This window comes from Pogoniulus pusillus, chromosome 21 (genome assembly GCF_015220805.1).
Source record: "Pogoniulus pusillus isolate bPogPus1 chromosome 21, bPogPus1.pri, whole genome shotgun sequence".
Lineage (NCBI taxonomy): Eukaryota > Metazoa > Chordata > Aves > Piciformes > Lybiidae > Pogoniulus > Pogoniulus pusillus.
The window spans coordinates 17,396,838-17,418,034 of NC_087284.1; the positions used below are offsets into that span (position 1 = coordinate 17,396,838).

Sequence of the window (21,197 nt, forward strand, 5' to 3'; positions counted from 1 at the left end):
TTTCTCTTTTTCTTTTCTCTCTTTCTTTTCTTTTCTTTTCTTTTCTTTTCTTTTCTTTTCTTTTCTTTTCTTTTCTTTTCTTTTCTTTTCTTTTCTTTTCTTTTCTTTTCTTTTCTTTTCTTTTCTTTTCTTTTCTTTTCTTTTCTTTTCTTTTCTTTTTTTCTCTCTTTCTTTTCCTTCCTTCCTTCCTTCCTTCCTTCCTTCCTTCCTTCCTTCCTTCCTTCCTTCCTTCCTTCCTTCCTTCCTTCCTTCCTTCCTTCCTTCCTTCCTTCCTTCCTTCCTTCCTTCCTTCCTTCCTTCCTTCCTTCCTTCCTTCCTTCCTTCCTTCCTTCCTTCCCCTTTTTAATTTTTTTTGGTTTAAGTTAAACCCGCTGTCTTTTCACTAAGGCACAGTCACCGAGGCTTTTCCTTGGAGGCTTTGGTCGCCTCTGGAGTTAAAGTGCGGGACCGAAAGTCTCCTCCTTTCCCCTCCCCGGGCAGGCCCCTTTGCGGGGGAGGAGGATGAGGAGGAACGAGGTGGTGGTGCTGGGATGATGCTCCGTTAAGCCCGGGGGTTCTCCACGGCGTATGGCTGGAACGACCCTCCCGACGCCGGCTGCAGCGGTCCGGTCAAGCGGAGGGGCCCGTAGAGAGGAGAACCGGGCGGTGGCCCCCGTCCGACTTTAGCGAGGGCTGCGGGGAAGAGCGGAGCTCGCGGCCGCTCCACCACCGCCTCACCGGGGGCCAGCGCTCGCCTCTCGCCTCCCAGCAGCACCGGCGATGGCTCGCCCAGCCCGTAGCCGCAGAGCTGCAGGAGGCCTCCCCCGTAGAGAGCGGCGGCAGGCGGGGGCTGCGCGGCGGGGGTGTAGGGGAGCAACGGGTACGAACCGGGCAGCAGGTGCGGGGCGGCAGGAGGTGCCGGCCAGAACAGGCGGGCGGGCGGCGGGGGCGGTTGCGGGGCGGCTCGAGGGGGCCGCCGGAGAATGCTCTCGATGGCGAAGGAGCTGGAGAACTTGGCTCCGCCGTTCCCCGCGGCTGCTCCCCCGCCGCTCCCCGCCGCCGTCTCCTCCTTGGCGGGGCCTGGCGCGCAGTTGCAGGGCGAGGATGCGCAGCAGCACCGCGGGGAGCAATCGCCGGGAGCAGAGCCCACTCTGGCCGCTTCCTGAGCCGGTGGAACGGCGGCGGGGCAGGCGGGCTGCGGCGGCGGGGGAGCGGCGGCGGAGGCACGGCTGAGGCGCTTGCGGCGGCGGCGGAAGACACCGTCGGCGAAGGTGTACTCGCTGCTAGGGTTTAGCATCCAGTAGTTGTCCTTGCCCCAGGGTCGCGCCGGGTCGCGGAGCACCTTGACGAAGCAGTCGTTGAGGGAGAGGTTGTGGCGGACTGAGTTGCGCCAGCCGGTGTAGGCTCCGCGGAAGAAGGGGAAGCGGCTCATCAGGTAGTCGTTGATCTCGGCTAGGGTCAGGCGGCCGCCGGCGGAGTCGCGGATGGCCATGGCGATCAGGGCGATATAGGAGTAGGGCGGCTTAGGCCGACGCGTGTAAGGCTTCCCCTTGCTGCTCTCGGCTGCTGCTACCGGCGGCGGCTGCGAGGTGGGGGGCGGCGGCGGCGGTGGGTGCCCCGGCCTCCCGGCCGCGCCGCCAGGGCTGTTGGCAGTGCAGTCGCCGTCCGAGCCCAGCTCGCTGTCAGCCGGCGCCGGGGAGAGAGACCCGCTGCCTTCCTGGTCGCTGCCGACGCTCAGCTTGTCCTCATAGTGCTGCGAGAACACCTCAAGCTTCATGGCGGCGGAGGGGTGTCGTCCACCCCAGTGCCCTGTACCCTGCGACCCCCGCCCCTCGGTCAGGCCAGCCGTGGGACGTCTTGCCCTAACAGTCGGCTTGGACAGCTCCGAGGGGGCAAGGCAGTGCAGGAGAAGGGGTCCGTAGCTCGGAGGTGGCTGGCAGGGGTTGGCCCCTTCCAGGCAGCGAGGCGGGAGACGGGGCTCTTCCTCCGGCTTCTACCTTCCTTACTCCCGCAACGATCGCTCTCGTTCCGTCTCCCTTTCTGTCTTTCTTGCGCTTTACTCTGTCTGCTCCATGGGGAGAGGGGCGTCGAGCCGACTGCAAGAGGGCAGGAGGTTGCTGGAGCCGGCTCCTCTCCGCGTCTTCCGCGCTTCCCTACCCCCGAGCCCCGTCCTGCTCGGGGGCGCTGCTGGTGTTACCGTCCGGAGCTCCCCAGGTGCGCGGAGAAGCTGTCGAGGTACGTCGGAGTTAGCCCCCTTCGGGTCCCGTCAGTGCCGGGACGCCGGGCTGGCTCCTGGCAGCGGCCGGGTTGTTTGGGTGATTAGTGTTATTGTCATTATCTCTCCCTTCTCTGGTTCTGTGTCTCTCCACCACTTTCAGACCAGCCCATTATAACGCCGGCGAGAGGCGGAGCCAGGACCGAGATCTGAAAGGGTGGTGGGTGGAGAAGCAAAGGTAGCAAAGGTGGGGATGCGCTTAATAATCCGTATTGGAGCCGTAATTAGCCGAGATGACAGAGAGGTCTTGTTGGAAAGTTATTTTACGAAACTTGTTTGTATTTTCTCCTGCCAGGCCCCTCCCCAGGCATTTCGAACGAAGCCGAGGAGCTGGGCCCTCCTCCCAGGTGTAAGATGCGGGATGACTTATAGGTGGCAGAGCAGAACCTGTTAAGCGCAGTGATTTATTTTAACAGCGTCCTGTACAGCAACAAGTTGTAATGTGACAGCTCAACAACCTGCTGGAAAATAACGCACGGCTTCAAGTTGTGATTTCCTAATGATTTATGTAGCCTGACAGAACTGTTTCAGTCCTGGACGCTTTTTTCTTCCCATCGTATCCACAGCGGGTTCAGGTGGGATGTGGGAGCAGATAGGCAGTGCTGTGGCCTTTTGCTAGCAGAATCAGTCAATCCTTCATCTTAGTCATAAGTATCTTAAACTCTTGAGTGTTCATGTACATATAGAAGTGTCACCTGCTCTCTGCCAATGGTTCCTAACCTCTCTGTTATAAATGTCACTCTCAAATAAATCATGTCTCTTTTTTTTTTGGTTATTATTGATGTTGTTTTAAATGGTGACTTTGACCTTTCATTGCACATTGTGGATCCATAAATTTTTTCACAAAACCTGGGGCAAAAAGCATTCTGCAGTTTTACCTGGATGTTTCTCTTCCTAGAAAAAAAAAAAGGTAATGTTTTTCTTTTTTTTTTTTTTTTTAGGTTTAAGTTGCTTCCTTCAGAGGTTTTGTACCCTAGACAGGACAGCTTGACAAGGAGAATTGCATGGCATGAGCTCCTCTGAAAAGTCTCTGTTGGATCCACCCCTGCTCAAAGCCAACTGCAAAACACCATTTGCCTGTCTAGGGTTGGCATCTGCAAAATAGTAACAGGACTACAGCATCAGCAAAAACCTGGTGTGGTGCTTCTCTTTTATTCCTCACACTTTGTATTTATTGTCCTGAAGGAAGGGATGGGTTGCTCCATCTTTATTGAAAGCTGTCAAATAGGACCATATTTCTGGGTGACTACTTAAGACAGAGTAACCCCGTTTAGGACTGAGTTGTTGTGGTCTGGCTCTTCAGGAACGTTGGAGTATGAAAAGGTTTTAAAAGACTGAGAGAAGAAACAAACAGCACTGCTTTCTGCTTCTGTATCTCTGGAATGGAATACGCGTTCCCACACGCACCTGTGCTCTGTTTCAAAGCTTTGCCAGCGTGAGTCCTGAATAGTGAATAGGACAAGGAGAGCTTCTTCTGTCCTCCTGCTTGTACTCTTGCTAACTTTCATAGCAATGCTGGGTTTGATGTCTTCCTGCTCTCCCTAAAGCCACCCCAGATTGAAAAAGCTGGCAATTCAGCAAGACAAAAACTAAGAGGAGGGAGACCTCTCTTGGTTCCTTGTTGTTGTTTGCATGTAATGTAAACTGAAACCTTTCAGTGAAGTCTTTGCACTACCTGTAGGTGCCAATGTTTGTATTTGAGGGTATGGGAAAAAGCCACCGTTTCTCCCCAAATGTGTCTTTTCTAAGGTAATGTCAGTGACGAGGGCAGGTTTTTTCCCTCTTCCTGCTTTTGTTGTGAATATCAGCGAAGTAGCAATGACTTGCTGGCTTACCTTTGATGTTTATTTTATTACTGTTCCACTATTTGTATGGAAAATGTACACATTGTCTCTTATCTTCAGTCAAAGAATTTAAAAAGTCATTCAAATGCTGTAGGTAAACACATCAGACACAACAGAAGCTTTTTCACAGCCATGCTTCGTTTCTAGGAGTGGATGGCCAAGCTGGTTTGACAAGATGTAAGGGGGGAGACGACAGAAGTTTGTGCTCAGAATAATACAACCATGTAGAGGCTTTAAAGGGTTTGGAGTAGTGAGCCTTTTGAAGATCAACACTACCTCTTGATGTGACTCGAGGTAGTTGTTGATCCTTGCTTCACTGAAGAGTCCTTCACTGCCTCTGAGTGTGTGCCTGTAGTAAACTGCCCCTTGAAATCTCTGGTGGCTCTTCCCTGAGAGAGCATCCAAAGGTAGTTGTGTGAATGACTGTACATGCTTTAAACAGTGCTCAAGTAAGAGCAGGGTCAAGTGCTCTTGCTGCCCATGGAACCACGAGCAGAGCTGTCAGAAATGGTGGAAGCAGCCCAACTACTGCCATCTCTCACCACTGTGAGTATATGTAACCTCAAGTCTTTTCCTGCTATAGTTGTTTAAGAGGCACAGTATCGCCTTCAGGTTTATAAAGATTAACACAATCATCGGAAAAACTGATTCTGTTAAGTAAACTTCACATCAAAAGGGCTTTGATGTGCTGTGCTACAGCAAAGCCAAACACTCCACCCCCATCACCCCAAGAAAAGTCTCCAAAAACCTCTCGTGAAGCAATGTGAAAAAAATTCCAGTTCTTTGTTCTGAACTGGAACGTCTCTTCCTCTTCAGAGCAGCAGACCAGCGCTGGGTTTTTGATGTGTGACCCCCTCTTTTCCTACCCAAAACATTACCCAAAGACAAAGAAGAGAAACATGAGTGGCTGCTTGAAAATCATACTGTCAACTTTGCCTCGTGTTTTCTGTCACGTTGGACTCATTTGATTCAGTAAGAGTGTCTCGGGTGGTGTTTGGAGGCAGGGTAGTGCAGCCCTTTCCACTGTGCACAAGCTAGGAATTCTATGAACTATTTCTAACTATATGTAGCAAAATGCTGCACAGCTTGGTGGCTACAGGCATATTTTTGTTGATCTAGTTGTGTTGCCTCCGTTGTATTTGGTTTTACACATTAGCAAACACGATTTGTCATGCTGCATCCTTGCTTTAAATCTTTAATTTTAGGTATTTTATTTCCCCCCAATTTTGTTTTATTTATTTATTTTTAAAACCATCCTCCCTGATTTCTGCCCCTCCGGGGGCAGATTAGAGAGGGCTTCCTGTAAGGTCATGTAAGCACAACTGGTCAAGGAAGGTCTGTGTGGTGACTAGGCAAGTCCTATAGTTAGTGGTAGGCAAGCTCATGTGTCCATCTGAGATACCCAGCTGCACAAAGTGCTTCATCATATCGTCTGCTACTCCTGTAACGAGCTGCAGGAGCACTCTGCCTTGCCAGGAGTGATGAAATTGGACAATGCAATATGCAATGTGAGGAACTGTAGAATAGTTCAAAGAGTACTCTTTGGATGGGCTGCTCACAGCAGAAGCCATGTCCAGCACACGTAAATGAAGTGGGGAGTCTGTGCAGGCTGGTTAATTGCAATGTGTGTGTTTTTATAGTTGAAGGAAATCCTGCTGGAGATGGAGTTGGATGAAAGGAGGTTAGTGGAAATTCATTCAGAGCTCCGGTGGAAGAGTTTGATCACTGAAATGGAATCTCTGCATGAATTTCCACCTTGGAAGCTCCAGAGATTTTTACTTTTTCACAAGGACAGCCATTCGCCATGGGCAGAGGTTTTGTCATATCTTTGACAGGTACCAAGAGCTGAATTTACAGTGGGGATTTCCATTTCAACTTTGTTTCACACTGTCTTGGTTTTCTTAGGAGCTGTTGCTCGGAGTGAACTTTTCTCATGCCAAGAACTTCATGCCTATTTCATGTCCCATAAAAAAGTCCATGTCTAAGCAAATTTCTTTTCTTCTACATACTGGATTGTGACAGAATGGGCAGGGACATCTGTAAAGAGGATGACTGCTGTTGTTACTAATGCTTAGACCTGAAGAATGAATTCCTGGTTCCTCATCTTGTTCACCCAGGGATTTCGGAGCTCTCCCGTTTTATAGGCAAAATGGGTGAAGAGGAGACCTGCTGAAAATCATTTGACAAGTTGGTTGCAGCCCTGTCTGTAGAACGGAGCTCCTCAAAGTCCTTGTCTTGTGTCCACTAAAATGTCCACCATGAGACCTCTTTGGGAGATCCTTGCATTTAGCAGGGAACTGTCACAATGGAGATTGCTCTGTCTTGAGGCTCAGATAATTTATAGCTAATTACCTCATTTTACTAGTGCTGTTTAAGCCTCAGAGGATTGATGGGGACTCCACGGCGGCACTAAGATGAACCTCTCTGGAATATGTAGCAGGTTTGCAGTCTGAGAAGTGTAAGACATAAAAGAGAGCAGGGTGAGGAGTGAGGTTAAGTCAACATGGTATTTACAACATATTTTGCTATGACTTAATTCAGTAACTGTCCCCATAGGCTTTTCTTGTAGCTGAGTATCTGGTTTCATGTAATTGCACCAGGAGGGAGAAAATCCAAGTGGTGATGGGCTTGTGGGACTCCACCATCTCGTTGAGAAGATGGTTCTTATGGTAAAAGAGAAGCTGGAACTGGAAGGTATTGATAAGTCTGGGTGTAATCATAAGGATAGAATTGCTTGCTAAGACACGTGCTCCACCACATTTAGAAGCTGTGTTGTGTGATGTTTGTTATGAAGTTATGATGCAGAAGCCATTTGGTGAAACCCTGTGGCTCTCTGCCAGAAATAGTGAATGTTTCTTGCTACTAGTGCCAAACAACTTAAAAAGAAACCATCATAGCTTGTTACTGTTGGTGCCAGACCAAATATCCTTTGGCGCCAAACGTGGTATTGATGCCAGAGGCTTGCTATCACTGGCCCATGATATGAGGAAACGTCGTCTGAGCTGCTGCAACAGCTTCTTGCTGCCTTCCAGTACATGCGCTGGTGGAACCGAACAAGCGACTGCACGAGAGATGTACAGCAAGGTTAACTGAGAACTGGAGGTGGGGAGTCACTGAACTTTGCTAGCCCTTTCTGGAATACACCTCAGCCAGCTCAAAATCACATTTATTTCACGTGGTAAACAAGCCACTCGAGATAGGGAGGATGCATTCTCATTCAACTAGGTTAAGGCACTATTTATAGCGCTGTGGATTAACAGATGAATCACCTTGCCAATAATATCCCAGTTCAACATTCGAGCAGTCAACATTCTTATTTCCAGGTTGGGTATTTCAGTGAGTTTATTTTTGTTGTTATTTCTTTGTTTTCAGAAAGATGTTTCTGGGTGGACTCCCATGATTTAGACAATCATTAGCCAAATCTGGGAAGAAATAATGGTGTAACAAATAACTTGATTTTTTCCCCCCTTTTTCTAAGTCAGCTGCATTATAAAGGAGCTCTTCAGCATTATGAAGGAGCTCTTCACAGGAGTAGGCTGCTGACAGCCTGTGTTGGGCAGTATTTGGCAGTAATGTCCCTAAATTGTGTCTCTCCTGTGCATGTTCTGTCCTCCCTTTGCTGTTTTCAATTCCTTTTCCCTGCTATTGTCATCCTGATAATGTTGTTTACATTAGACAGTCCTTTCTCCATCCTCCATGTCTTAAAACTAGGAGGTGTTGGAGTTGCCATCCCTGGAGGTGTTCAAAAAAAGCCTGGACAAGGCACTTAGTGCCATAGTCTAGTTGACTGGCCAGGGCTGGGTGCTAGCTTGGACTGGATGCTCTTGGAGGTCTCTTCCAACCTGGTTGATTCTGTGATTCTACTTCACCCATCTGATCTTGCACTGAAGCAGACTGGATAAGGCACTTAGTGCCATGGTCTAGTTGATTGGACAGGGCTGGGTGCTAGGTTGGACTGGATGATCTTGGAGGTCTCTTCCAACTTGGTTGATTCTATGATTCTATAATTCTATGATATGAAGTGGTTTCAACCTAATCCTCCAGTGCCTCCCTGGACTCAGCAGACATTGGTGTCTTTGAACACCTGGTCCAAGCTGATGCCTACTTACTGCTGCCCAGGACAAGCAGCCTAGTTAAACTGAGTGTGTATTTATTAGAGTACCTCAAGGTGATGTGGGGTGGGGATTTGCAACCTCCAAATTTCACAAATTGGGGGTGTTTTGACCACTTTTCAGAGAAATGGAGTAAAAGCTGCAGGGGATGTTTTTGCTGCTGCTGCAGATCTGACAAAATGGTTAGTTCTGTTGAGCTGCTTGGCTTGAATATCTGATCAGCAGTTCCTAGGTGAGTTCTGAAGGGATTACCTGAGTTTCAGTCTCTTGGTGGTGTAAACAAACATGCTGTTTCCTCATGTGCATGAAGTTTCTTCCCTGGAGATGCCAAAGTGCTTTGTATGGGAGGTGTTGCTATTCCTGCTCTGTAAGGAAACGTTCACAAGTCTTAAGCGTCTTGGCCAAGCTGAGATGATACAAGCTGAGAGCAGGACATTTCCTAATTCCTCTGCCACTCTACCTACTAACCCCATTGTTTCCCTGAACTTTTACATATACTTGAGCAGATTAATAATTAACCTCCAAGTGGAGCACTTTGAAGCAAATGTAAAATGAAACCAAACACTTGTCTTGGTTTTTAGTCATACCAGCTTTGCAAGTAGGGTGTGTTTAAACGATGCAGGTAGATAAAGCCTTGTTAATTTAGATTAGAGTAAAAGTCGGTGCCTTATCAAAGCAAGTGACTAATTAGGAAAACTATTACCTTTTGGAAGAGAAACAGTCGAACTATCACTCAAAATTATTTTAGCTAATTGAACAGAACTGGCATTTGTGCTGGATAAAAGCTGCTGCAGCTTCTGGAAGAAGCAGAAGGGCTGTGCAGAAGTGGTTGCTTTTTGTTTCTCACTTTGCCTGTGAAGAAATGCTGAGAGAGCTGGGGTGGTTCAGTCTAGAGAAGGTTCTGGGAAGACCTTGTTTCAGCCTTTCAGTACTTAAAGGAGCCAATAAGAAAGATGGGAACAGATTTTTAGCAGGGCCTGTTGTGACAGGATAAGGGATGATGTTTTTAAATTAAAAGAGGGAGATTTGGACTAGATCTAAGGAAGAAATGTTGTTTTGCTGAGTGTGGTGAGACCTTAGAATCATAGAATCAACCAGGTTGGAAGAGACCTTGAAGATCATCCAGTCCAACCTATCCCCCAGCCCTATCCAGTCAACTAGACCATGGCACTAAGTGCCTTATCCAGTCTGCTTCAGTGCTAGATCAGATGGGTGAAGTAGAATCAACTTCTTAGCCGAGGTTGTCCAGAGAAGTGGTAGGTGCCCCAGACCTGGAAACATTCCAGATCAAGTTGTGTAGGGTTCTGAGCAATCTGCTTTAGTTGAAGATGTCCCTGGTCCCTACAAGGTGTTTGGACTAGATGACCTTGGAATGTCCCTTCTAACTAAAGCCATTATCTGAGTCTCATGAGCTTTTCTCAGAGATTGCCAGTGCTTTGGGTCTTTGAGAATTTTGCTTTCAGAAGCTGAACAGTACTTGTCATCAGTGTGCAAACATAGGGAGGGGAATCCTGTCAGTCATCAGGTCAGCCAAACTTGCAGAATTTGAATGAAGACCTGCAGTGTTTGTGTTAAGTACCCTAGCTTCAGACTCTTCACCTTACCATGCCAACAGGACAGCCAAGTGCTCCTGAGTGGTTTGAGATGATCCAAAGAATCTCAGCTCAGTAATAACTGTGATCAGGCATTTGAGAACCTGCAAGTGTGGAAACAGCAGGGCAAATTCATGGTGTGAAAAGAAAGATTAAGATCAAGCTGTATTTATGTTCAGACAGATACATGCAATTGTGAGGAATCATTAAATAACTGTTAACCACACCTGCACGGAGCCTCTGGCGATGCTGGCTTACACAGCACCTCCAGAACTGTCATGTGCCTGACATCATACCTTTGCAAGACAAGAAAAGTCCTGGGTGCTGGCTCAAGACTGGTAAGTAAAACACAGTCCATAGACATGAACCAGTTTAATGGCTGTTGGTGATCTTCTGATGTGTCACACCCAAAGCCTTCTGCCTTGTTAAGCTCTCAGGACTCTCAATGCATTAGGTAAGACCAACTGATAATAAACATCTCTGATTATGCTTTCATGCAGTGGCTACTTACCTGTGGGTCAGGCAGTGCTGTGAGGATGGAGTGAGAATGTGTAGACTTATGCATGTATGCACATAAGGGGTCTGGTGCAATCAGCATCTTGACTTCTCTGGTGCTTGTAGCTGCTGCTGTGACACACAGCTGCTTGTTTGGGTTTCTTTTTACTTGGATCATTTTCCCTTTTCAAAATATTGAAGGGTTTGGATATTTTTTTTTCATGAGGGAAATGATGTTTTAGAATGCTTTTATTTTTACTATAAAACAGAAAAAGAAAGGAAAGGAAGAAAGGAAGCCTGTGGGGATGGTGTGAAGAGGAGTGAGCAAAGCAAGAATGTAAAAGGAAAAGGGACTGGAGCAAAGCTGAGGTGAAGAGATGGAGATGAGCAGCCAGCTTGTGTAGAGGGCTCCAGCTAAGAGCACATTGCAGAGCGATTTCCCTTCAGACTGCAGAACATTTCCAGGATGCCCAAAGATCTTTGATTTGGCTGCTTCTGCTGGCTGAATTTTTTGGACTGCTCACCTCTCCAGCTTTCCTCAGGCTAGGGAGTTCTCTGGGTTTTCATTTCCCATGGTGCGCTTGGAAGCAGCTGTCTTTCATCCGAAGTTTCTCGCTTGCTGTACACTTTTCCTGACTTTCATGGCTGAGGCTGGTTGAGGGGTTTAAAATAATAATAATAATAATAATAATAATAATAATAATAATAATAATAATAATAATAATAATAATAGTTATTGTTGAATAAAAAGTGTAAAAAAAATCCAAAGTGAGGGTTGAACATCAGTGTGTAATTCCTGAGAGGAGCTGCTCTGCATCACTTTGATAGGTCATATTGCAATTTCTGTATCATTTCCCTCTCCCCCCCCTTAATGAAAACGTCCAGCAGCATGGACAGAGGAATTTTTGAGAAGGTGGAATAATATTTCACACATTTGCAGACTTCAGTACTCAGAGCAGTGCAAGCTCTGGCACTTGATGTTGATAGATCAGACTATGGAGATACTTACTCATTGCTTACCAGAGTCCTTGCTCATAACTTGATTTATTTGTGCTGTGAGGGTTTGGAAGAGAGTCCATTTTGACTTTCTTCTCTTGAGATGGAGTCAATGCCAAGAAAGGTAGCAAAACCCAACATACATTAAAACTTCTAAGGGTTACCAAAGTGTTGAGGGAAAAATGTAATCCCACTGTACTAATTAAATACCTGTCAGCTCTCGCTGAGTAGATGGTGATGACTTGGACAGTGTTTATTTTGAAGGCAGGATGTGAAGTGGTGCACCTTGTACCCTCTTACTCCCTCTTGCCCTTTAAATGCTCCATCATTAACAGCTGGTCCCTTGATGAAGTTAGGTGCAGTCAAGTGCAGAGGCAAACCTGAATTGGTGGAGCTTTTTCTCCAGTGGATGTGAATTCAAAGCTTCAACATTTTGGCTAGACTCCTGACTCTTCACAGTTGAGACTTTAATTAAGTGGTGTTGGATATGAGAGTTAAATGTGGAAACTCTGCCTCCTATTATACCAGCTCATGTTGCTGAAAGAAATAGAGCCCTGCATCTTGATTGAGGAGACAGAGCTAAGGGAACGATTCCCAACAAATAATTAATCTAAATGTTTCTAAATGCTTGGTACAGAATCTGATTATGGTTGAGAAAGATCCCTATTTATTAATGCTGTGGAACTCCCTTTCACAAGGGGAAAGTTTATTTATATAAGATTAATGGGTTGAGGTATAGACTTGCAAGTTCTCCCTGAGTCATCAGACCCAGAAAACATGTATTTTATATTAAGGTTAATACAATCTTCCAAGTGAAAGCATTTATGAGTGTGCTTTAACTTATGGCCATATGATGACTGACATTTTAAGCCCTCTCCTGCAAACACCTATGCTGGCATACTTTTATAGACAGGGATAATCCTAATTTGGGAACGTGTTAATTAGTATTTGAAACATCACAGTCTTAGTATGGTGAGTCCTGCAGATACAATCTCGATCTCATACATAAAGTTGGCCACAATGTCCCATCTGGTCTTTATGGTTGTCTTAGCATGAGTAAATAAAACAGGCCAGCACCCAGCTTTTGACCCTGCAGGTGTGTGTCCACATGGTTAAATTATCTTTCTTCCCAAGAAGTGGCCTCATCTGTGGTGCCTGGAGTGACCTGCCCTTTTTCCATGTTATCTCTTGAACCATACCCATGTATTGTGTGAGAAAGTATGAGGTTAGAGGAGAAAGCCATGTTGGGAAGTTTGTGGCTAGTTAAACAATGTGGGTAGTCACACGTGGCTCTTGAGTCTATGTCCTGGCTCATTTTCAGCTTGCAAGATGCAACTTAAATGATTTGCCATTGGAATGGGCTGCCCAGGGAGGTGGTGGAGTCACCATCCCTGGAGGTGTTCAAGAAAAGACTGGATGAGGCACTTAGTACCATGGTCTAGTTAATTGGACAGGGCTGAGTGATAGATTGGACTGGATGATCTTGGAGGTCTCTTCCAACCTGGTTGATTCTATAATTCTATGAATATTTATTGTCATATCACATCTTGAAGCTTCAATGAAGTGTTACTGCTCTTGTCTGCACTTCACAGCAGCCGGCAGCCCTGTGGTTATCTTCAGCAGGGTCCTTTTGGGTATGTTGGCTGGTTTCTGATCCAATGATGCTGGAGTTTGCCTGAGAACACTGCAGGGAAACCATCTTTCACAGTGGATTGTGAGTCTGTCCTTCCAGAGGTAAGACGTGACGACATCCTAAGCAATTTTTTGGGTCACAAACACCATTTCAGTCTGTCATAAGAAAGGATATGAGAGGTTTGGGAAGTGATAGTCCCGAGAGTGACTTTCTTGTGAATAGAAGAGCAGGCTGAGAAGTTCAAAGGCAAGAAAGGGGGAAAAAAAAACCCAACAACATATGATCTGAAGACACAGTAGTGAGTTTGGCTTGAAAGCTTTTACCTTTAGCAGGTAAAACCTTTGCCTGTGAGTTCTCAGAGCTGCTGCCTGAGGACTGTAAATCCCTGCCCATCACACTAGAGAGCTGTCAGCATCTCATGCCGAAGCAGATGCTTGTAATAGATGGAGTGATTTGGGCATCTCTAGTAGCTGAAAAGAAGCATAAAGCTTCCCAAGTAATTATCTAGAGATGAGTATTTAAGGTAAAAATCCAGCCTGCTATTTTCTCTTAGGAAGCATCTAAACTGGAGATGTCTTAGTTTTTTAATTGGCTTGGGGGTTTTGTCAGTTTGTTGTGGTTTGTTTGTTGTTTTGTTTGAAATGCTCTGCTTGTTGGAGTTTATTCCTTTCAGATAGTTGTGAAAAGAAATTACATTTTTATCCTTAAACTTCATCCTGAAGTGAAGAATGCAATTTAACATAGTAGCCTAAACCAGTATAAAGTGAGAGGGCTTTACCTCACAGAGTTGATCTGCTCTGAACTGTGTTCCACCTCAAGCACTGCTGTTAGAATCATAGAATCAACCAAGTTGGGAGACACCTTGAGTACTGTGTTCAGTTCTGGGCCCCCCAGTTTAGGAGGGACATTGAGATGCTTGAGCATGTCCAGAGAAGGGCAACGAGGCTGGGGAGAGGCCTTGAGCACAGCCCTGTGAGGAGAGGCTGAGGGAGCTGGGATTGGTTAGCCTGGAGAAGAGGAGGCTCAGGGGAGACCTTATTGCTGTCTACAGCTACCTGAGGGGAGGTTGTGGCCAGGAGGAGGTTGCTCTCTTCTCTCAGGTGGCCAGCACCAGAATGAGAGGACACAGCCTCAAGCTACACCAGGGGAAATTTAGGCTGGAGGTGAGGAGAAAGTTCTTCCCTGAGAGAGTCATTGGACACTGGAATGGGCTGCCTGGGGAGGTGGTGGAGTCGCCGTCCCTGGAGCTGTTCAAGGCAGGATTGGACGTGGCACTTGGTGCCATGGTCTAGCCTTGAGCTCTGTGGTAAAGGGTTGGACTTGATGATCTATGAGGTCTCTTCCAACCCTGATGATACTGTGAAAGTAAAATCCTTTGCTGCATCACAGTCATCTGCTGCCCTGGCCTGGCTTCCCAGAGTCAGGATCTCACCTGGTACTGAATAAAGCTGGTTCTAGCTTCATTACAAAACAGAACAGAACTTTAGCTACTCTGACACAAAGGAGTGCCAAAGAAATTGGAGTTTTGTTCCACTTACCTTGTCAGGGACTCTCAGACATTCCCTCCATGCTCATTCAATGCTTCACAAAATGCTTCACAGATTCAGTCCTGCCCTTTTTACAGTTTCACAAGTGAGCAGAAGGCAGCAGTTAAACACAGAGGAGCTCAGCCAGCACCTGTGGGTGATGTTAGAGCAATCATCAAGCCTATCCCTACATAGCCGGGGGGCCACCAGGCCCCCCGGCCTTTGATCTCCTCCACCAGTCACCCAGTGTGCCCACACCAAGGTAGGAGACTCACCAGTGGCAACTGGAGAAGGATCCTCTGCCCAGTTGGGCAAGCTTAGGGCTACTGCCTCTTCTGGGGCTGATTATAAAGGGGAGTGAGCAGGGAGGGTAAAGTGGTCACACCTGGGGTGGGAGGAGACTGCAACAGCACCCAGGTGCTGTGGGTTTGGGGGATAAAAGGGGAAAATGTGGGGTGGGAAAAGAGCAAAGCATATATTCTTCACAGAAAGAGTGACTGGCATTGGAATGGGCTGCCCAGGGAGGTGGTGGAGTCACCATCCCTGGAGGTGTTTAAGAGGAGAGTGGATGAGGCCCTTAGTGCCATGTGTTAGTTAATTAGAAGGGTTAGGTGGTAGATTGGACTCGATGATCCTAGAGGTCTTTTCCAACCTGGTTAATTCTGTGATTCTGTGATTCTGTGACTCTATGACTCTATGATTTGGAGAATCATTTATGCATTCTTCCTATTTAACTGCCTCTGGATCTTTTTTTTGGATGAAGATAACTGCCAGCAGATGGGATTGCAGCTCTGTTGCCAAAGGAGGTGTGTCTGTTTATGCCAGTGCTCAACTGATGGTCTAAATATAATGACATGGTAATTACTGCTTATAGATACAATAAAGATCCAACTTTTTTCTGTGCAGAATGCTTTTGTTATGCTGGAAGCACACCTCTTGCCTTTCCATGTGAAGAATGCTCATCAAGAGGATGGTATTTTATAGTGAAAAAACCCAGAGTGCTTTATTTCTGCAGGTAATTTGTGAGTGTTAGCTGCCCATGAGCTGTAAACAGTGATCTGTTTACCAATCTACCAGCCAATCTGTTTACCAATCTGTCAGCCTCACCTCTCTGCCTGGGAAGGATCATGAAACAGATCCTCCTGGAAGCTATACTGGAAGACACAGAAGAAAGGAAGATGATTTGTCAGCATGGCTTCACCAAGGGCAAGTCCTGTCCAATCAACCTAGTGGCTTTCTACAACAATGTAACTACTTCAGTGGACAAGGGAAGTCCAACAGGGAAGTCCATGGAATCATAGAATCAATCAGATTGGAAGAGACTTCCAAGATCATCCAGTCCAACCTAGCACACAGCCCTAGCCAATCAACCAGACCATGGCACTAAGTGCCTCATCCAGGCTTTTCTTGAATGCTTCCAGGGATGGTGACTCCACCACCTCCCTGGGCACCCCATTCCAATGCCAATCACTCTATCTGCCAACAACTTCCTCCTAACATCCAGCCTAGACCTCCCCCAGCACAGCTTGAGACTGTGTCCCCTTGTTCTGTTGCTGGCTGCCTGGGAAAAGAGACCAACCCCCACCTGGCTACAACCTCCCTTCAGGTAGTTGTAGACAGCAATGAGGTCACCCCTGAGCCTCCTCTTCTCCAGGCTAAACAACCCCAGCTCCCTCAGCCTCTCCTCACAGGGTTATGTTCCAGGCCCCTCACCAGCTTTGTTGCCCTTCTCTGGACACGTTCCAGCACCTCAACATCTCTCTGGAATTGAGTGGCCCAAAACTGGATGCAGTACTCCAGGTGTGGCTTGACCAGTGTTGAGTACAGGGGAAGAATAATCTCCCTCATACTACTGGCCACACTGTTCTTGATGCAGGCCAGGATGCCATTGGCTCTCTTGGCCACCTGGGCACATTGCTGGCTCATCTTCAGCCTACTATCTACCAGCACCCCCAGATCCCTTTCTTCCTGGCTGCTTGGCTTTTTACAGTAAATGCCAATCCAGTATTTCCCTCTTCTGTTCCATTCCTGCTCCTCACTGAGAGGTGTCTGTTGCATGACACAATTTATTGTGACTCTCTGGCATGATGTTGAAATGCACATTGGTCAAAGTGTGTGGTATTTCAGAGCCATGCATAACTCCTGATTGCAACAGCCCCAGCTAGCATACAGGCAGTGGGAGCACCACAAATGTGCTCAGCATTTCCATCCCATTCACAATTTTGACTCAGCAGTTCCAACTGATTATTAATAGTTTCTCCAGCAAGCTGGGATTGACTAAGAGAATTCACTGCAATGTTCTTCAGTGGTTTCATTAACCTTTGCCCAGGCAGAAGTGACTTTCTAAATTGGATTTGCTGAGCTCTTCTTGGTACCTGTGTTGTTGTGTGTTGCATCAAGCAACAAAACAAGCAAGAAACAAAGTGGTGAAAAATTATTATTTAAAGTAGAAGTGAGGCAGGATTCATTAGAAAGTGAATCTGCACCATGCTCATTATGGGATTTGTTAATACTCCCAAGTTCTTCCAGCTAAATTTAATGTATGCAAATAATTATTTATGGGCAGTTATTATCAACAACACTAACAACTTCATTATTAGTAGTAGTGGTGATCTGGGCTAATTAACTGGTTTGATTTTTGTTGTATTTGCAGGTTTTCTCTTTTTTTTGGGAGGGGGGGGGTGCTAAATAAAACCAACCCCATTGGGGTTGATTGATGTAAAAAATCTGTTTCATAGAGTAGGATTCTGGGTCTGAAGATGATAGCTGAAGCAGAATCAGGAAGTAGCTGAGAAAGGCTCTACCTCTGCCACCGAAATGGATGGAGAAATAAAGCAAGTAATAGAAATTCATCCAGTGTGTTTTCCCTCTTCATATCCAGCTAATGCATTCTGTTCAGGTGCAAAAAGCTCACTAAGAGAGTTTGGGGCTGGAAAAATGTATTATGGTAGTTGCAGGTGGTTTGGAGGATGCTGCTCTTGTGCTGGTTCTTTGTTTTGCTGGTTAGGAAGAAACCAGTTTTAAGATCTGCATGCAAGAGTTTTTTATTCCTTCCTGGCTATGGGGGATGGAAGAAGGCAGATAAATCTCATCCTGAGTGTAAATAGCAAGTAGGAGGCAAATTCATGGGAGCACAGAAAGGGATGTTCTACATTTTACAACTGTCTTCTCAAAGTGGTTTAAGGCTGGCAACGTTCTGCATTAGTCTGCAGATTCCACAGGACCTTGCTTTGTCTGTTTGGGCAGTGAGGTGCTGTGCACATGAGCCCTGTGTAAGACACAAAATGAAGCAGGAATGATAGCCACACAGATAATACTGCTTCTTATAAATAATAATTAATACTAATTGTTGTTGACTCTGTGTGTTGTGGCTTGGGTGAAACTCTGGCAGGAGAGCTGGCAGACATGCTGATATGAAATCTCCACCCACAAGATCTGCTGAAAGAGCAGTATCTGCTCGAAGGGAATCTGCCCTTTGCAGGAAACAGAGAGTTTTTTTCTCATTCCTTTTCTTTCTGCAGAGATATTTGGCTTACAGCTTTAGGGTCTGTCTGCATGCACAGGGCTCTAAGAGTTGCTACATGCAATAGATACAAGATCAGGTCATGTTTCTTGTGTAAGCCTCTAAAGAGTGTTTTATGCTAACTGAAAATGGCACTTGTGATGTAGTGTTCCCCTATAGCAGTGGCTGCTTCCCATATGGATGTATGGATGTGTAGATGCCCCCTCCTGTCTGGGATGGGAAGAACTGAGTTGTGCTGTTGTGGTGGTAGCTCAAGACCACAGAATCCCAGCATGGTGGGAGTTGGAAAGGACCTCTGGAGATCACCTAATCTGACTGCCCTGCTAAAAGCAGGGTCACCTGTGGCAGGTTGCCAGGATCATAATGTCCAAGCAGGTTTGGAATCTTTTCAGAGAAGGAGACTCCACAATCTCTCTGGGTGGCCTCTGACAGCCTTACAGCAAAGTATTTACTCATGTTCAGGGAACTTTCTGGGTTTGAACTTGTGCTCCTTGTCCCTTGTCCTGTTGCTGGGCACCACCAAAAAGGGACCTGGGGGTGCTGGTACATAGTAGCTGAAGATGAGGCAGCAGTGTGCCCAGGTGGCCAAGAGAGCCAATGGCATCCTGGCCTGGATCTGAAACAGTGTGGCTAGCAGGGCAAGGGAGGTTATTCTTTCCCTGTACTCAACACTGGTCAGGCCACAGCTTGAGTGCTGTGTCCAGTTCTGGGACCCTCAATTCCAGAGAGATGTTGAGGTGCTGGAATGTGTCCAGAGAAGGGCCACAAAGCTGGTGAAGGGCCTGGAACACAGCCCTGTGAGGAGAGGCTGAGGGAGCTGGGGGTGTGCAGCCTGGAGAAGAGGAGGCTCAGGGGGGACCTCATTGCTGTCTACAACTACCTGAAGGGAGGTTGTAGCCAGGTGGGGGTTAGTCTCTTCTCCCAGGCAGCCAGCAACGGAAGAAGGGGATAAAGTCTCAAGTTGTACTGGGGGAGGTCTAGGCTGGATGTTAGGAGGAAGTTGTTGGCAGAGAGAGTGATTGGCATTGGAATGGGCTGCCCAGGGACGTGATGGAGTCCCTGTCCCTGGAAGCATTCAAGAAAAGCCTGGCTGAGGCACTTAGTGCCATGGTCTGGTTGAGTGGCTAGGGCTGGGTGCTAGGTTGGGCTGGATGATCTTGGAAGTCTCTTCCAACCTGATTGCTTCTATGATTCTATGATAGATATTTTAAAGGAACTATTAAATCAGTTCTGTCAAAGCAGAGCTAAAAAATCCCAGGAGTTATTTAGGAAATGGAAAAGGAATGGAAAAGGAATAATCCCTGGGCACAGTATTGGAAATCACTGTAGGTAATGGTTTGGCTTAATGTTTGGAGACCTATATTTACCTCTGTTTCTGAGCATGGAGTGTTCTCCATTTTCTATGTGAGGCTGGAATCTGGAAAGCTAGAGTTCCCACCACAACATGCCAAAGAATGCCTGTGTGAAAGAGGTTGTCTTTAAATTTGGGGTTTCATCTGCTAAACTGCTTTGGCAGGAATGAGGCACTAGGATGGCAAACAGACTACACCTTAAACTGAGGAAGCTGGTGGGAAGGTGGGCAGGGAGCAGGGAGATAGCACAGGTTCTGCCAGTTTAGTGGAAGGTTGTTAGCAGAAATCCTTGTGGGCCAGCTTGAGACTAATGTTACTTAACATTTTCATTAGTGTCTGGGGTGTAGAAAACTGGAAGTGGCTGATGAAATTCTCTGCTGACACAAAGTGAGGAGGCATTGTCAGTGTAGACATAATGTCCAGTTCTTCCCATGCTGAGAGTATGAGAAGAAATGGTGGGAACAGAAGGAAAGTTTAGTAGCTGAGGCTTTCTGCCATCAGTTGAAGCTGTTGGTCCCTAGAAACCAATACAGCATGAAGCTGGAAAGAACTTGGTAGAGAAGATATGGGTGTGTTAATTGACTACAGAGTACTGCGACTTGTGGTGCCATCTGAGAAAGGGCAGGTGGAAATAGACTGGTCATTAAGGGGTTAGGTTTGTAATGAGGAGGTTACTAAAAATGAGATTCTGGAAATATCTTCAGCTGGAGCAGGCAGAGCAGCAAACCTAATGGGAGCTTTGTGAACTGATGAACATTAGCTCCTGACTCAGGAGCTAGTGCTATCAGGGAACAGTTAATGAAACAAGGCTAGCCTGGACCTTATTTCCAATGAACAAGGGTGTGTGTGGTTTATTTAGCTCTTCAGTGCATATAGAAAGGGAAATTGTTGTAGGCACTGATGATTAAAATCCTGCAATCTAATAAATAAATTTAATATTGAATGAGGCTGATGCACCATTTTATTCCCCTTAATGTTCATTAATTTCTCCATGTATGACATATTCTAGGCTTTATGGAACTCATTATTTGTAATTGGTCTTGTGTCAACAGGCAGCAAGGATCAGACTGTCTGCCATTAGTGACAGTTGGCTTAATTTAGTACGAGTACTTAGCAGTTATGTAGTGCTTTAATTGTTCAAATATCTGTTCAAATATTAGCTAATTAGTCATCACAGCAATTGCTTTAAATATCAGGCCTTCTACAGAGATGGGTAAATAGCTGTTGTTATCCTTATTGCAGAGATAAGGAAATTGAGACACAGGTGGGCCAGCTGCATGTCTGTGTACCTTTATATATAGGTATTTCAAAGGCACCTGTCCCTTCAAGGTCTAACAACTCCACCAACTTGCTGGACCTGACTCAGCATCCACTGAAAACCATTCTAGCAGCTTCAATGGGTCCTCTTTCTCCCTAATTGGATTGTCCCTGCAGAAGCCAGCTTCCTGAAATGACCTGGCTCTTCTGGTGCAATTGGAGCAATGAAAAGAACATCTGCTCTGGCAGCAGCACTCTCAGAGTTGCTTTAGCATCAAACAGGAGCAGTCAGAAATGGCAACATTTGCTCAGTCACCCAGTGGGTGAGCCCCAGATGTAAGACTCTGGAATCCTTGAGCAATCTTTTTGCTAGAAAAGTTATTTAAGAACTTGAAAATATTGATAACTCAATGATGAGACTTTAAGGAGTTCCTGGATAAGTGTTATCTGCTGATTTTTAGAAGTACCCAGGGATTTTGACAGCCCCAATATCTATCTGTGCCCAGGTGGCCAAGAGAGCCAATGGCATCCTGGCCTGCATCAGGAACAGTGTGCCTAGTAGGACAAGGGAGGTTATTCTGTCCCTGTACTCAGCACTGGTCAGGCCACAGCT

General features: G+C 46.4%; 1 protein-coding gene and 1 long non-coding RNA gene across 5 annotated transcripts; both read right to left on the bottom strand.

The window, feature by feature from the left end:
- Window positions 1-260: 260 nt before the first annotated feature.
- Window positions 261-2,446, bottom strand: FOXQ1 (forkhead box Q1). The gene has a single exon (XM_064161104.1). It carries the CDS (start codon window positions 1,754-1,756, stop codon window positions 542-544), a length of 1,215 nt encoding a protein of 404 aa, XP_064017174.1. The 5' UTR covers window positions 1,757-2,446; the 3' UTR covers window positions 261-541.
- Window positions 2,447-5,280: 2,834 nt separating this feature from the next.
- LOC135184899 (uncharacterized) lies at window positions 5,281-14,598 on the bottom strand. 4 transcript variants are annotated; one of them, XR_010306257.1, is made up of 5 exons: window positions 14,465-14,598; window positions 10,822-10,948; window positions 9,815-9,906; window positions 6,451-6,547; window positions 5,281-6,267 (listed from the first exon to the last, which is right to left on the bottom strand). It is a non-coding gene; the product is annotated as an uncharacterized LOC135184899 (long non-coding RNA). The 4 variants fall into 4 exon arrangements; XR_010306256.1 differs by having other exon boundaries at window positions 5,281-6,547; XR_010306258.1 differs by lacking the exons at window positions 5,281-6,267; window positions 6,451-6,547 and adding an exon at window positions 6,893-7,159.
- Window positions 14,599-21,197: the final 6,599 nt, after the last annotated feature.